At 38.3% G+C, this 12,834-nt stretch overlaps 1 protein-coding gene across 3 annotated transcripts in view; it reads right to left on the bottom strand.

Moving 5' to 3' along the window:
* Positions 1–6,973, bottom strand: part of RPRD2 (regulation of nuclear pre-mRNA domain containing 2) — a 68,264-nt gene extending 61,291 nt beyond the window's left edge. Inside the window, exon 1 of one of the 3 annotated variants that reach the window (XM_006186600.3) lies at positions 5,677–6,964. In XM_006186600.3, the coding sequence (XP_006186662.1) occupies positions 5,677–5,881 (205 nt within the window). In that variant the 5' untranslated portion in view covers positions 5,882–6,964. Of the gene's footprint in view, positions 1–5,676 lie in introns of all 3 variants that reach the window. The other 2 variants (XM_006186601.3, XM_006186602.3) reach the window with 2 other exon arrangements.
* Positions 6,974–12,834: the final 5,861 nt, after the last annotated feature.

Genomic DNA, 12,834 nt, shown 5'->3' on the forward strand with positions numbered 1-12,834 from the left:
CCCACCATCACCTACCATAATCTCTGAGTTCATCTACTAATCCTCATTTTCATTACTCCCTCCCAGTCACAAAAGCTTTCTAGCTGTTCCTTAAATTCACGAGGCACACTCTAACCTCAAGGCTGTTGCATTTTCCTGTTCCCTTTGTCTTGGAACAATTATATTGTTCATTTGTACAAATATGATACGTGATTAAAAAGCTTCATGCCTATGGCAGTACTGTTATAACTCTAAATGTCTAGCCAACATATCTGTACAAAGGATGAATTACAAAGAAAGTAAACAGTTAAAGGAATAGCTACATTTCAGAGGCCAGAGCTGCAGAAAATAGTCCCAGACCCTCTAGTTTATAGAATATCAAATACAGGATTACAAGCTCCACTCCCTACCGTCCAGTATGGTACCCCAAACTGTTTGCCACCAAAAAATCCTTGTATTCTCCAATCTAAAAGAATCTCACATTTAGAGATTTTTATCTAGTAGACAGCTTTAATAACTAACACGTTCAACTTGTTTTCCCTATTTTTTTAAATTATAAATGCGTATCAGAACTTCAAATCTATATAGGATCATCAGTTTTCCCACAGAAAGCAAAATTAAAAACAAAAACACCCACAAAGCTTCAAAATCTTGACATTCTAGTTAATCTATATGGCCTAGTCTTGAATAAGCAGATTATCAAAGGTTTTCTGCATTGTAAAATATATTTTATGAATAGGAAAGGCTGTCTGGTACAGTGGCTAAGAATATACACTCTAAATCAAGAATTCCTGTAAACTGATGCAGCCACTATGGAGAAAAGTAAGGAAAGTCCTTTAAAAAACTAAAAATAGTCACCATATGATCAAGCAAATCCCACTCCAGGGCATATATCTGGAGAAATCTCTAACTCGAAAAGATGCATGTACCTCAATGTTCGTAATAGCACTATTTACAATAGCCAAGACGTGGAAGCAACCTAAGTGTCCACTGACAGATGAATGGACAAAGATGTCTTTTAAAACAGACATGGAAAGACAAATATACAATATCACTTCTATGTGCAATCTAAAAAAATGATATGGATGAACTTATTTACAAAACAGAAATAGACTCACACAGAAAACAAACTTAACAGTTACCAAAAGGGAAAGGGGGAGGGATAAATCTGGAATTTGGGATTACCGGATACACACTACTCTATATAAAAAAGATAAACAAAGACCTACTAAATAGCACAGGGAACTGTATTCAGTATCTAGTAATAACCTGTAATGGAAAAGAATCCAAAAAAGGATAGATATATATATGCATAACTGAATCACTTCACAGCATACCTGAAACATTGTAAATCAACTATACTTCAATAAAAAATAAAAATTAAAAACAAAACAAAACAATCAAGAATCCTGCGTTGAATCCTGGATCTACCACTTATTAGCTCTGTATCCTTGGGCAAGTTACTCAATCTCTCAGTCTCTGTTTTACTATCTGTAAAATGGGGATCATGTAATATCTACTTGTAAGAATTGTGAGGACTGAATGAATTAATACTTGTAAAATGCTTGGAACAGTGCCTGGCACATAATAAGCACTTGATAAAAGTTAGCTATAAAATTGTTACCATCTTCATAGTCCACCCAAGGACCCTGAGACTCAAACTGAGAAACCATTGCCATACACCAAAAATGGTAACTGCGCTTTACAAAAATCTCTGCAACAAATTAATCCTGTATGAGGGGATTTTTTTTTTTTTTTTTTTGCTAGTCCATGTTTATATAACAGTTTCTCTTGTGGAAAAAATACCACCTTATATTGAAATTTGCTTCAAATGGGGGCAGGCAGTAAAGGGGATAGTAGAAAAAAGCTCAACCATTAATACGATAACCACTGAAGTGGGATATGGGGAGGGGGAGTGGCATTACTTTTCAAATCTTGTACATATTTAAAGTTCATACCAAAAACAGTTGAAAGGAAATCTTAACAGATTTTCTGCTCTACAAATGGTTTTATTTTCCTATATTCCTCTTTTCTTCAAAAACTCACATTCTCACACCACCTTCTGAAACAAGCCAACCCATTCAACAGTTAGAAACAGCAGGGAGATATCATGAACATGGTATTTCCATTTCGTGCTACTAGTTCTTCAGAGAACTTACTAATTCACCACAGAAAGACTGGTCCAAATTGTCTGCCCCAGACTGGGAATGTAATTTCTAACACTGTACCCAAAACAAAATAATCATTTTGAACACTCAGGATCTTAAGAGTATCTTTATCTGCACCATCATTGTTATCATAATAAATAATCTGGACACATTTTTATATGCTAGGACCTATACTAAAATACATGCATTATCTTCTTAAAGATTCTCAGAAATTGAGACATACAATTTAAGTACTGTGTGTAGAACCACCAAGGTATTAAGTGATGAAGTTAAGATATAAACCTAGGTCTAATTCTAACATCTGTATTTTACATAAAAAATGAGAGGGATGAAGGAAATATAGAAATGATAATCCAGTCAAACTGCACATCCAGTCCATACAAGAGCCTTATTTTAAAACTGCCAACAACCATACCTACCACTTCTTTCACTAATTTGTAAACATTGCCTTCTGATAAACAGAAATTAAAACAATTCAAGTTCTTGATTAACTATTTCACAAAATTATCATGGCAAATATTTACTGATGGCTTATTGTGTGCCAAACACTGTTCCAGTTGCCTGGGGATACAGCAGCAAAGACAACATCGCCCTGTCACATGATGGAAGGTAAACAATAAACATATAAACAAATAAATAAGCTAATTTCATATACTGAAAATAAAGTGATGTGACAAAAAGCAACTGAAAGAACCACTTGAAATAAGATCACTAGGGAAGGCCTTTCTGAGGAGGTTAATACTTGAACTTGGATCTAAACGACGAGAAGATAGGATTGGAAGAAGCCTGAGAGGTAGTAGGCAGGAACTTGCAGATGTTTTACTTGCAGTAAAAGAAGTTTAGATCTTAAGCCTGTTGCAATAGGATATCACTGGAGGATTTTAAAACACAGAAATGACACCTGCTTATGCTACGAAGATCACTTTTAAAAACTGATAGTAATAGAAGCTTCAGTCACACAAATTAAAACAAGCCTGAATAAAATCAGTAGAACCCCCATGAAGTGTGTCTTCAGGAAGTCTACTTGCCTTCTCTAAATTATTTCCTTTAAAGTGAGCAAAAGTCTCTCATTACACATTATGAAATAAAGGACAAAAATGAAAATATCTTGGGAAGAGTTAACACAGTTACTGAAATTCATACTGATATCTAAATTTAAGTGACTAAATAATGGATGCCAGAAGGGAAAAAGAGAAGCAGAAGTGGTGTCAGGAAAATGGACAGAAAGGCTGGGAATACCAAAGACATGCACTTCTAACTTGCCTAAAGCTGACTTAGAAACCGAAGTAATTCTAACACCACTAACCTGAACCATTTCTCTCACATGGCTTTATTTACAATAAGATAGATAACATTCATTCAATGTAAATACAAAAAACTACAAATTACCCTTAACCATTTCCATTAGTTTCCAAAAGTTAAGTTCCATTCCACCAGGAAAAAAAAATCAGGTTTATACAAAGCCGAAAGCATTTAACTATACAAACTATATATAATGTACTTCAAATGAAGTACTGTCTTTCTAGAGCAAGCATTTTTTTTGCTCTTAAAATATCAACAAGGGAAATAAACTCAGGCACAGTATCAACAGTAGAGGCAGAAAAATTCTGGCTCCAGTGTATCTCATTATCACTGACCAGAAAAAATATACTATAATTGTCATTTGTAACCCCACAAGCAGGGATGGGGACCAACTTATTCTTGCAAATGATGTAACCATACAGTTAAAGCACCAGAGCCCAAAGGTAGGAAAAAGTAAAAGCTTGTGTAATTTAGTAAAACTGTTTTAACACAGGAAGAAAACTATGTTTAAGGTGAATGTGTCCTCAGGCTCACCTGAACACTGCTTGCTACCACTAGTATACCAAGTAGACAAAGCTTTAATGTAAACAACCCCAACTGATTGCAGCAGCTTGGTGGGGAAACCCTAAAGAATAATCTTGAAAACATTAATTTACAAAGTTAAACGTGGCCACTGGCATGTGATGTGGTGGAGTCAAATCCCAACTCCATCAATTTACTGTGTAATCTTAAGCAACTTACTTAACATTTCTGAACCTAAGTTTCTCCATCTATAAATCAATGGTTAAAAAATCCACTTCTTAGAGTTATTTTAAGGTATAATGAGATACTAGATATATTGTAAATGACAATAAAGAGCTGGGAACATGGTAGATATTCAATATGTGAGTCTTTGCTAATAACTGTTATCATATTTGATATTGTATGTTCTAATTTTACCTCTTGGAAAGAAAGTAACTTTTACCTGCTATTGGTAAATATAGGTAATCCTGCCTTGGTTATATGACACTTTTAGCATATGTTATTCCATCAGCCACAAAACATCTTTCCCAACATTAACTCTATACACAAATGGTTTGAAGCTTAAGGCCTATGATTTTGCAAGTTTCATCCATCTGTTCCCTAAAAGGTAAACACAAATCAAAACACTACAAGGGCAATGGCAAAGTGGAATAAAAAGAATAATTGGATTATGGGTCTCACTGGTGACATGCCATAGACAGGAAGCAACAAAAGACCTAAAATTCAAATAGGTATATATGGATTTAGAGTCAACTCTCTTCCTAGCAGGAAGCAACAATGACTTCTCCACACTTCGTCCTAAAGATTTGAAATCTGCAAACAATCCATGCTTCCTGACAGTTTAATAGACCTCTTTTCTGCAGTAAAGCAGCGAAGTGAAGGGGAAAAAAAATATCCGCGATGAAGACAAAAAAGTAGTAACTGGGAGGGAAAAGTAGTATATATTAAAAAGCACACTTCTTGATTCCTTGTTTTGATTACCTATAAAACCAATTCCAATTCTTTAAAAAGGTATTTGAACTGATTAAAAAGCACCCGGATATGTTTTACATTTTAAGGTATTAAAAGCGATACTGACTACGGTTCTTTCCGGTCAGTATCAAGAAGCCTGTATTTTATTGCAGCAAACATAGGTACGGGGAAACCTCCTAGGTGGTCGCCTCAGCTCTATGTGGAGCTCACGTTACCTCCTAACATTCATCTAGGTAAGGCCCCCTTCTTATTACACATCACAAGTTTTAGGTCAGTGGAAAACAGGATGGTCCAACATATTCCAGCGAAAAACGTGCATATACTACTGCTTACACCACAGCTTGTCTATCATCAGGAAAACAAGAAATCATTAACACGTCAAGGCCTATAAGAAATAAACGGACGCGACAATTCCCGTGAAGGTTCAGTAACGACAGCAACACCTTGCAAGGCTCTGAAATGAAATAACATGTAAATCTCTATAGATTTGGGCCCAATGGCCCAAGGTCACACCAAGTCAGTGGCTATAAAATCCAAGAAATGATAAGCCTCCTGCAGTTCAGGACAACGCTGGCTAGGAATGGAGTCTAGGGTTTGGGAACACTGGGGTCGAAGCTTTAATGTGAACGACCCCAACCGACTGCAGCGGCTCGGTGGGGAAACCCTAAGCGTTTCAGGCAGGATTTCCTTCCATTCCCCAGTCTTCCCTTCCCTAGTCACCCCCAACACTCACATCTCCGGAGCCACTTCATCCAATGGTAGACGATAGTAGTGTGGTGTTTCTTGTTCTCTATACACCAAGACGACAAGCCTTGAATAGATTCCATGGTGTTAGTTACCGACTGGAATTTTCGATCCAACGAGGACTCCAGTGCCCCTGCAGAAGAGGCCGACGAGGAGGAGGCCTTACTGCTGCCTCCGCCGCCGCCGGCCGCCATCTTCCCGGTTTGCACAAGCGCTGCTGCTCCTCAGGCGGCCGCGGCCCCGGCGGCGGCGACGGCGGCGGGAGCGGGCACAACAATCACTGCGAGTGCGTGAAAGCCGGAGGTGGGGAGGGAGGCCAGGGGGTGGGGATGGTGCACGCGCGAGGCTCTTCTGGAGGTAGGACGGGAGGACCAGCCGCTGGGCACGCTGGCGGCTCCTACACGCTGCAAGGCGGGGCTGAGGGCTTCCAAGGTTTATCAAAATTATTCAAGGGATTGTGTTTAAACCAGTCAGTAATTACGGAAGAGTTACAGCAGAAAACAGCTCCTGCAAAGCGTTTCTAAACGCCTGGCCCGGAAATTAATGGTTTTATACTCTCCGGCTCTCAACGCTTAAGGCCCTTCCCCACACTTCTCTAAGGGGGGGCGTTAATATCTTAAAGTTAATACTACCCGACAGCCCCTTCAGTTGCAGAAATCTTTCTCTCTCCTTTAGATCCTCTAGCACAGAAAAGGCCCAAGGCTACCTAGTCAGGATTTTTTTTGCAACGCAATAGCAGCAAAGGGACAGCAACAGTACCGCGCACGCGCTGCTTGGCCCCGCCCCCCCGCTTCCTTCTCAACCTAGAAAGCAGAGGGAGGCGTGATGGCGGGGCCAGCTGGCCAATCAAGGGAGAGGGACAAGAAGCGCGCGCAGGAGCCCACAAGCTCCAAGGGCCAAAGAGGCGCTCGGATTACTTGTGCGCCTGCGCAGCAGACCTGTGTGTAGCGGGTTGGGAGGAAAGACGGGGAGGGAAGGGTGGGGGAGTTGGTCAACCTAGGGAGAGGTTGGGGGAGGGGCTTCACCGCTCCACCCCGTCTTTTGCTTCCTAGCGACGTCTCTCTCGGGGCTATCCAGCTCACACGGCAAGGCCGAGAAACTCCCACCGCTCAGCGGCCACTGTTATTTTCTGGCGCCTGCAGGTGCCGCCGCCGCCGCTAACTCCTCGGGATGCCGACGCGCGACAAAGTAGCTGGCAGCCATCTTGCGGTGCCTCATAGGATGCGCATGCGCCAGCTCCAGCGAGCCATTCACTACGCAGGCTCCCAGACCAGACAGTATTTTACACTCCCCTTGGACGATACCATTCACAGCCGCTTGACTTTTTGCATTATAGGATGAGGAAATAAATGAAGTGAAACGAAAATTCTCCCCGTAGAATTTTCGAGACGAGGGAAGAATAAAAGGCAAGAGGTATCTCACCTTCACCAATTATGATATAGTCTCACAATTGCATATAGTTTACAAAAGCCTTAAATATCTATTGTATTGATTAGCACAACCTAATCAATAATTGCTTGTGTTCCATTGAACACTGAACACATGCAGTTATTGTATTTTAATTTTTTCACGTCTTCCCAGTAGACACGTTTCTTGAGGCAGGGAACCTGTTTTGTCTATCTCATATCTACTATTCGTTAATTTAACAGAAAGTTGTATGGGGTATAGCTCAAGTGGTAGAGCCCATGTTTAGCATGCATGAGGTCCTGGGTTCAATCCCCAGTACCTCCTCTAACCTATAAGAATAAAATAAATAAACCTAGTTACCTCCTCCCACTGAAAAAAAAAAAAAAGGATAAAAATCCCTTCCCTCTGGGGTTATAGGTAGATATCAGGGAGTAATGAGTTCTATGAAGAAGCATGACAGGGTATTGTGTGTGTGTGTGACAGGAAGAAAAGGAGGCCAGTGTGGCTAGAGAAGAGTAAGAGAGGGGACAAGTGGTAGGACATGAGATGTGAGAGATTCAAGTAGGGGCTGGAAGGCCACTGTAGGGACTTTGGCTTTTAACTTTGAGGTGGGGAGCACTTTTAAGTAGAAGGGTTTTAAGCAGGGAAGTTACATAGCAATCTTTTTAAAAGATCACATTGGATGCTATGTTGAAAATAGACTTCAGAGCAACCTGATAATCCAGACAAGGAAATGATGGTGGCTTGTACAAGAGTGGCAGCAAAAAGATGAGAAGTGATGTCAAATCCTGGATATAGTTTGAAGGTAGAGCCAGAAGAATTGCTCATAAATTTAAGGATAATATGGGGAAAAAAAAAAAAAAAAGACCCACAAGTGAGTCAAATATGACACCAAGGTTTCTGACCTGAGCAACTAGAACAGTGTTTTTCAGCCCTTTTTCCCCCATTACTGTTGTCCCTAAAGGCCCTTCTTATATATTTTTTCAGTTCTCCCCAACCCCCATGAAATGTTAATGCCACAGATATACTGTAAATCTATTTATGTATGTATATCTGTATTCTCTGACATAAATCTTAGCAGTGTTCTCCTAGGGTAGTCTACCAAGGCAATAGAAATAAAAGCAAAAATAAACAAATGGGACCTAATTAAACTTACAAGCTTCTGCACAGCAAAGGAAACCATAAGCAGAACAAAATGACAAACTATGGAATTGGAGAAAATATTTGCAAAAGATGAAACTGACAAAGGCTTAATCTCCAGAATATATAAACAGCTCATATGACTTAATAGGAAAAAACCAAACAACCCAATCCAAAAATGGGCAGAAGACCTAAACAAGCAATTCTCCGATGAAGACATATGAATGATCAATAGGCACATGAAAAAATGCTCAGTATCAATAATTGTCAGAGAAATACAAATCAAAATTACAATGAGGTATCACCTCACACCAGTCAGAATGGCCATCATTCAAAAATCCACAAATGATAAAGCTAGAGAGGATATGGAGAAAAGGGAACCCTCCTACAATGTTGGTGGCAATGCAGTTTGGTGCAGCCATTGTGGAAAACAGTATGGAGATTCCTCAAAAGACTAGGAATAGACTTACCATATGACCCAGGTATCCCGCTCCTGGGTATATATCCAGAAGGAACCCTAATTCAGAAAGACACCTGCACCACAATGTTCATAGCAGCACTATTTACAATAACCAAGACATGGAAACAGCCTCAATGTCCAACGACAGATGACTTGATAAAGAAGAGGTGGTATATTTATACAATGGAATACTATTCAGCCATAAAATGACAACATAATGCCATTTGCAGCAACATGGATGTCCCTGGAGAATGTCATTCTAAGTGAAGTTTGCCAGAAAGAGAAAGAAAAATACCATATGATATCACTCATATGTGGAATCTTAAAAAAAAAAAAGAAACAGAAGACAAATAAACTTAAATATAAAACAGAAACAGACTCACAGACATAGAATACAAACTTGTGGTTGCCAGGGGGACGGGGGGTGAGTAGGGACAGACTGGGAGTTTGAGATTTATAGATACTGACAGGTATGTATAGAATAGATAAACAAGTTATACTGTATAGCACAGGGAAATATATGGAAGATCTTATAGTAGCTCACGGTGAAAAAGAAGATGAAAATGAATATATGTATATTCATGTATGACTGAAAAACTGTGCTGTACACCAGAAATTAACCCAACATTGTAAACTGACTATAAATTTTAAAAAAGAAAGAAAAGTTTCTTCTGTATACTACAGGGAACTATGTTCAATATCTTACAGTAACCTTTAATAAAAAAATATGAATATGTATATATGTATGTATATGCATGACTAGGACATTGTGCTGTACACCAGAAATTGACACACTTTAATTGACTGTACTTCAGTTTTTTAAAAAAGGACTAAAATCTTTAAGTTAAAAATTAAAAAAAATTTTTAACATTTTTTATTAAGTTATAGTCATTTTACAATGTTCTATCAAAAAATTAAAATTTTTAATGCTAGTAACTTTATAACTGTATTTGTTGAGTAAACTTTAATGTAATTTATTTATGTATATAAATTATAAATTTATTGCATTACATATGCAAATTAGCAATTTATATAAATACATAATAGCAATACAATCATTTTTAAGAAATCATTCAGAACTGTTATATTTCCAGCAAAAGTAAAATAATTGAAAAATTAATTTGTTAAAAAATTGTAGTGAACTTTTAACCTTTATTTGACATGAGAAAATTACTAGCTGCTAGAAATTTATTCAGATATTGACTTTTTTTCTTCTCAGCATTTGACATTTAATGATGAATTGAATAACTTTTGTAGGATTAAATAATACAATATAAACTATTTTTTGTTTGCTTCTCAAATCCCAAATCATATGCAGAAGCACAGAGAAGCAAACATAACATTCACGAGGCAGTACTTGACCGCCAGCAGTCATGTGTAGGCTGCTTTCTTCACTACTTCAGTGAAGGCCACTACTTCACAGTCAGTAGATGACTGAGGGGAAGAAAGTTTTCCAATCACAGCCATCTTCCTCATAGTTTTGTAGCACTGACTCTGCCTACATTTTGTGTATCTTCCATGAACCCAGTGTCATTGCTGCTTGTGTCATACCCAAGAGAATAAGATTAAATAAGAAATAAGATTTTGCTGAGTAGAGTTGAGCCTTTGAAGGTCACAGAGCATTGTAATATCTAAGATTTGTCATCCCCCAAGAGCCGATTTTCCCCTCTGTGGGCTGATGTAGCCCCCTTTGAGAATGCATGAACTAGACGAATGGAGTTGCCATTTTCTTAGATGGACCAGGGGTGGAAAGGGGGAGGAACAGTCCTGTGAAAAATGAGTAGGAATCGGAATTTCAGTTAGACATCTTGAGTTTGAGATATCAGAGACATAAATGGCACCAGGTATTTTGAGTCTGAAGTTTGTGTGAGAGGTCTAGGTAGGAAACATCAGTTTAAGAATTGTTAGTATATAAATGATCTTAAAGCCATGAGATGGATGAGGCTGTTTAGGAAGTGAGCTAAGATAGATAAGAGGTCCAAGAACTGAGCTAAGCTATAAGAAGCAACTTGCAAAGGAGATTGGAAAGCCACGTAATGAAAATTTATCAAGAAGGAGGGAGTAATTGTGTTGAGTGTTGCTGTGTAGGTTGCATAAGATGAGGACTGAGATAATCACTGGATCTGGCAAAAACAGTTGTCATTAGTGGTCTTGGCAGGAGCTGTTTCCATGAAGTAAAGTGACTGGAGAGGGCTCTTAAGAGAATGGGAGAGGTGGAGTTATCACATATAGACAACTCTTTCAAGAAATATAATGGGAGCAGGGAAGTGGAGCTGAAGCTGGAGGGAAATGTGGGATCAAAGGGTCATTTATTTTTTCCAAGGTGGGAAAATGATGCTACAACTGATACAGGTTAGATATGGAACAATGGCTGGATTGATTTCCTTGAGTAGGTGGGAGAGAATAGGATCAAGTGATAGGCCCCCAAACAGTTCCTTTCTTGCAACAGGAAGGTAGATAATCTAGATAGAGATTCAGGTAGGTTGACAGATTTGTTGGTGAGAATGTGCAGAAATTCTCTTCAATTGCTTCTCTTTTCTTAGAGATATAGGTGGGCACTACAGTAGGTGCTGAGGGAGCACACTCTTAAAAAGCACTAATGGGGGAAGAGGTTAACGGCCCAGTGGGAGAGCAAATGCTTAGCATGCACGAGGTCCTGGGTTCAATCCCCAGTACCTCCATTAAAAAAAAAAAATCCCCCAAAACAAAAAAGCATTAATGATCTTGGTATTTGCCAATTTTAGTGCATTGTTTACAGTCTTACTTAACCTTCAACATTTCCATTATTGTGATGGTAAAAGCAAGAGTTTTAGAACTCATACTGCTCAAATTCAGGTTCTGCCACTTGCCAGTGGCAATTTTAGGTTAAGTTCTTAACCTCTCTGTGGAGCTATAATAATTACATGACGTTAATGCATGTAGAGTGCCTAGAGTAGTGAGTGGCTTAGTGAAGGGTTGATGATGCTGATGATGTCAGCTATTATTACACTTAAATCTTTCTTAAAGCTCATTTCCCTTTGCTTCTGTTAAATAGACATTCCTTAATCAGATCCCACTAAATTAATGGCTCCTTTCTCTGCCCATTCCTAGTTTTCTTACCCCATTGTCTTTGCCAAAGTTCCATTTTTAGCCCTTCTTTCATCTTTCTGCTCGTTCTGTCCCAAAGATTAACCACCTGCATTCAGATTTATTCAAGTTGGATGTCCTAGTTATCTTTGATTCTACCCCTTCCATTTAGTTATCAAATCCTATAAACTTCCACCTAGAAATTTCTTACATGAATTCTCTTTTCATTCCCCTTGCCCTCTACCTAAAGGTTATCATCACCATTCTAATAAACTATGCATCAACAGCATCACAATCAGCTTCCCAGTCTGTCTCTTCAGCTTATACACATTACCAGACTAATCTAGTTCTTTACTCAAAAAACCAAACCAAACCAAAAAAAACTTTGTTCATTTTACCTACCAAATTAAGTAAAAGCCCTAGCTTTTAAGATGCTCCTCAATGGTTCTAATCTAACTTTGGAGTATTATCTCAAATGCCTATGCTTCCATGGTTCCTTGGGCTCCAAACTGTTCCTTTTCCTTAATTTTATATTTATAATTAATTCTGCCTAAAATGTCCTCTTCTATCACCAAAATTCTACCCATCTTTCAGGAGCTATCTTCAATTGTCTCTTTCATGCAAATGTCCCTGATCATTCCAACTGGATGGAGTTTCTCTTCTGTACAAAGCATTTTCTGTTGTGGATAAAATTATTTGTATCTTCTTACCTACCAGAATATTACACTGAATGATGTGCAAAATCACCTTGATTGCAAAACAGTGTTACTACTGACTTGTCTTATCCAGAAATAATTATTTGGTACCTATATTCCAATGATGTTGCCATTGATCAAGATATTTCTGGAAATTCATTAAGGTAAGCCAGATACAGGGAGGAACAAAATCAGTCCAATTACTTTATATTCATATTTTTAAACAAAGGAAGCTATTATCTACCTTGATCATCTCATTTTATTCTCCATCACAAACTCCAAATGACTTAAAATTCTTTCCAGGATTCTACAGAGGACAAATAATTGCCATTAAGATATTCTACATAATTTGAAACACATTATGAAAGAAATTACTAAA

This window comes from Camelus ferus, chromosome 21 (assembly GCF_009834535.1).
Source record: "Camelus ferus isolate YT-003-E chromosome 21, BCGSAC_Cfer_1.0, whole genome shotgun sequence".
Classification (NCBI taxonomy): Eukaryota; Metazoa; Chordata; class Mammalia; order Artiodactyla; family Camelidae; genus Camelus; species Camelus ferus.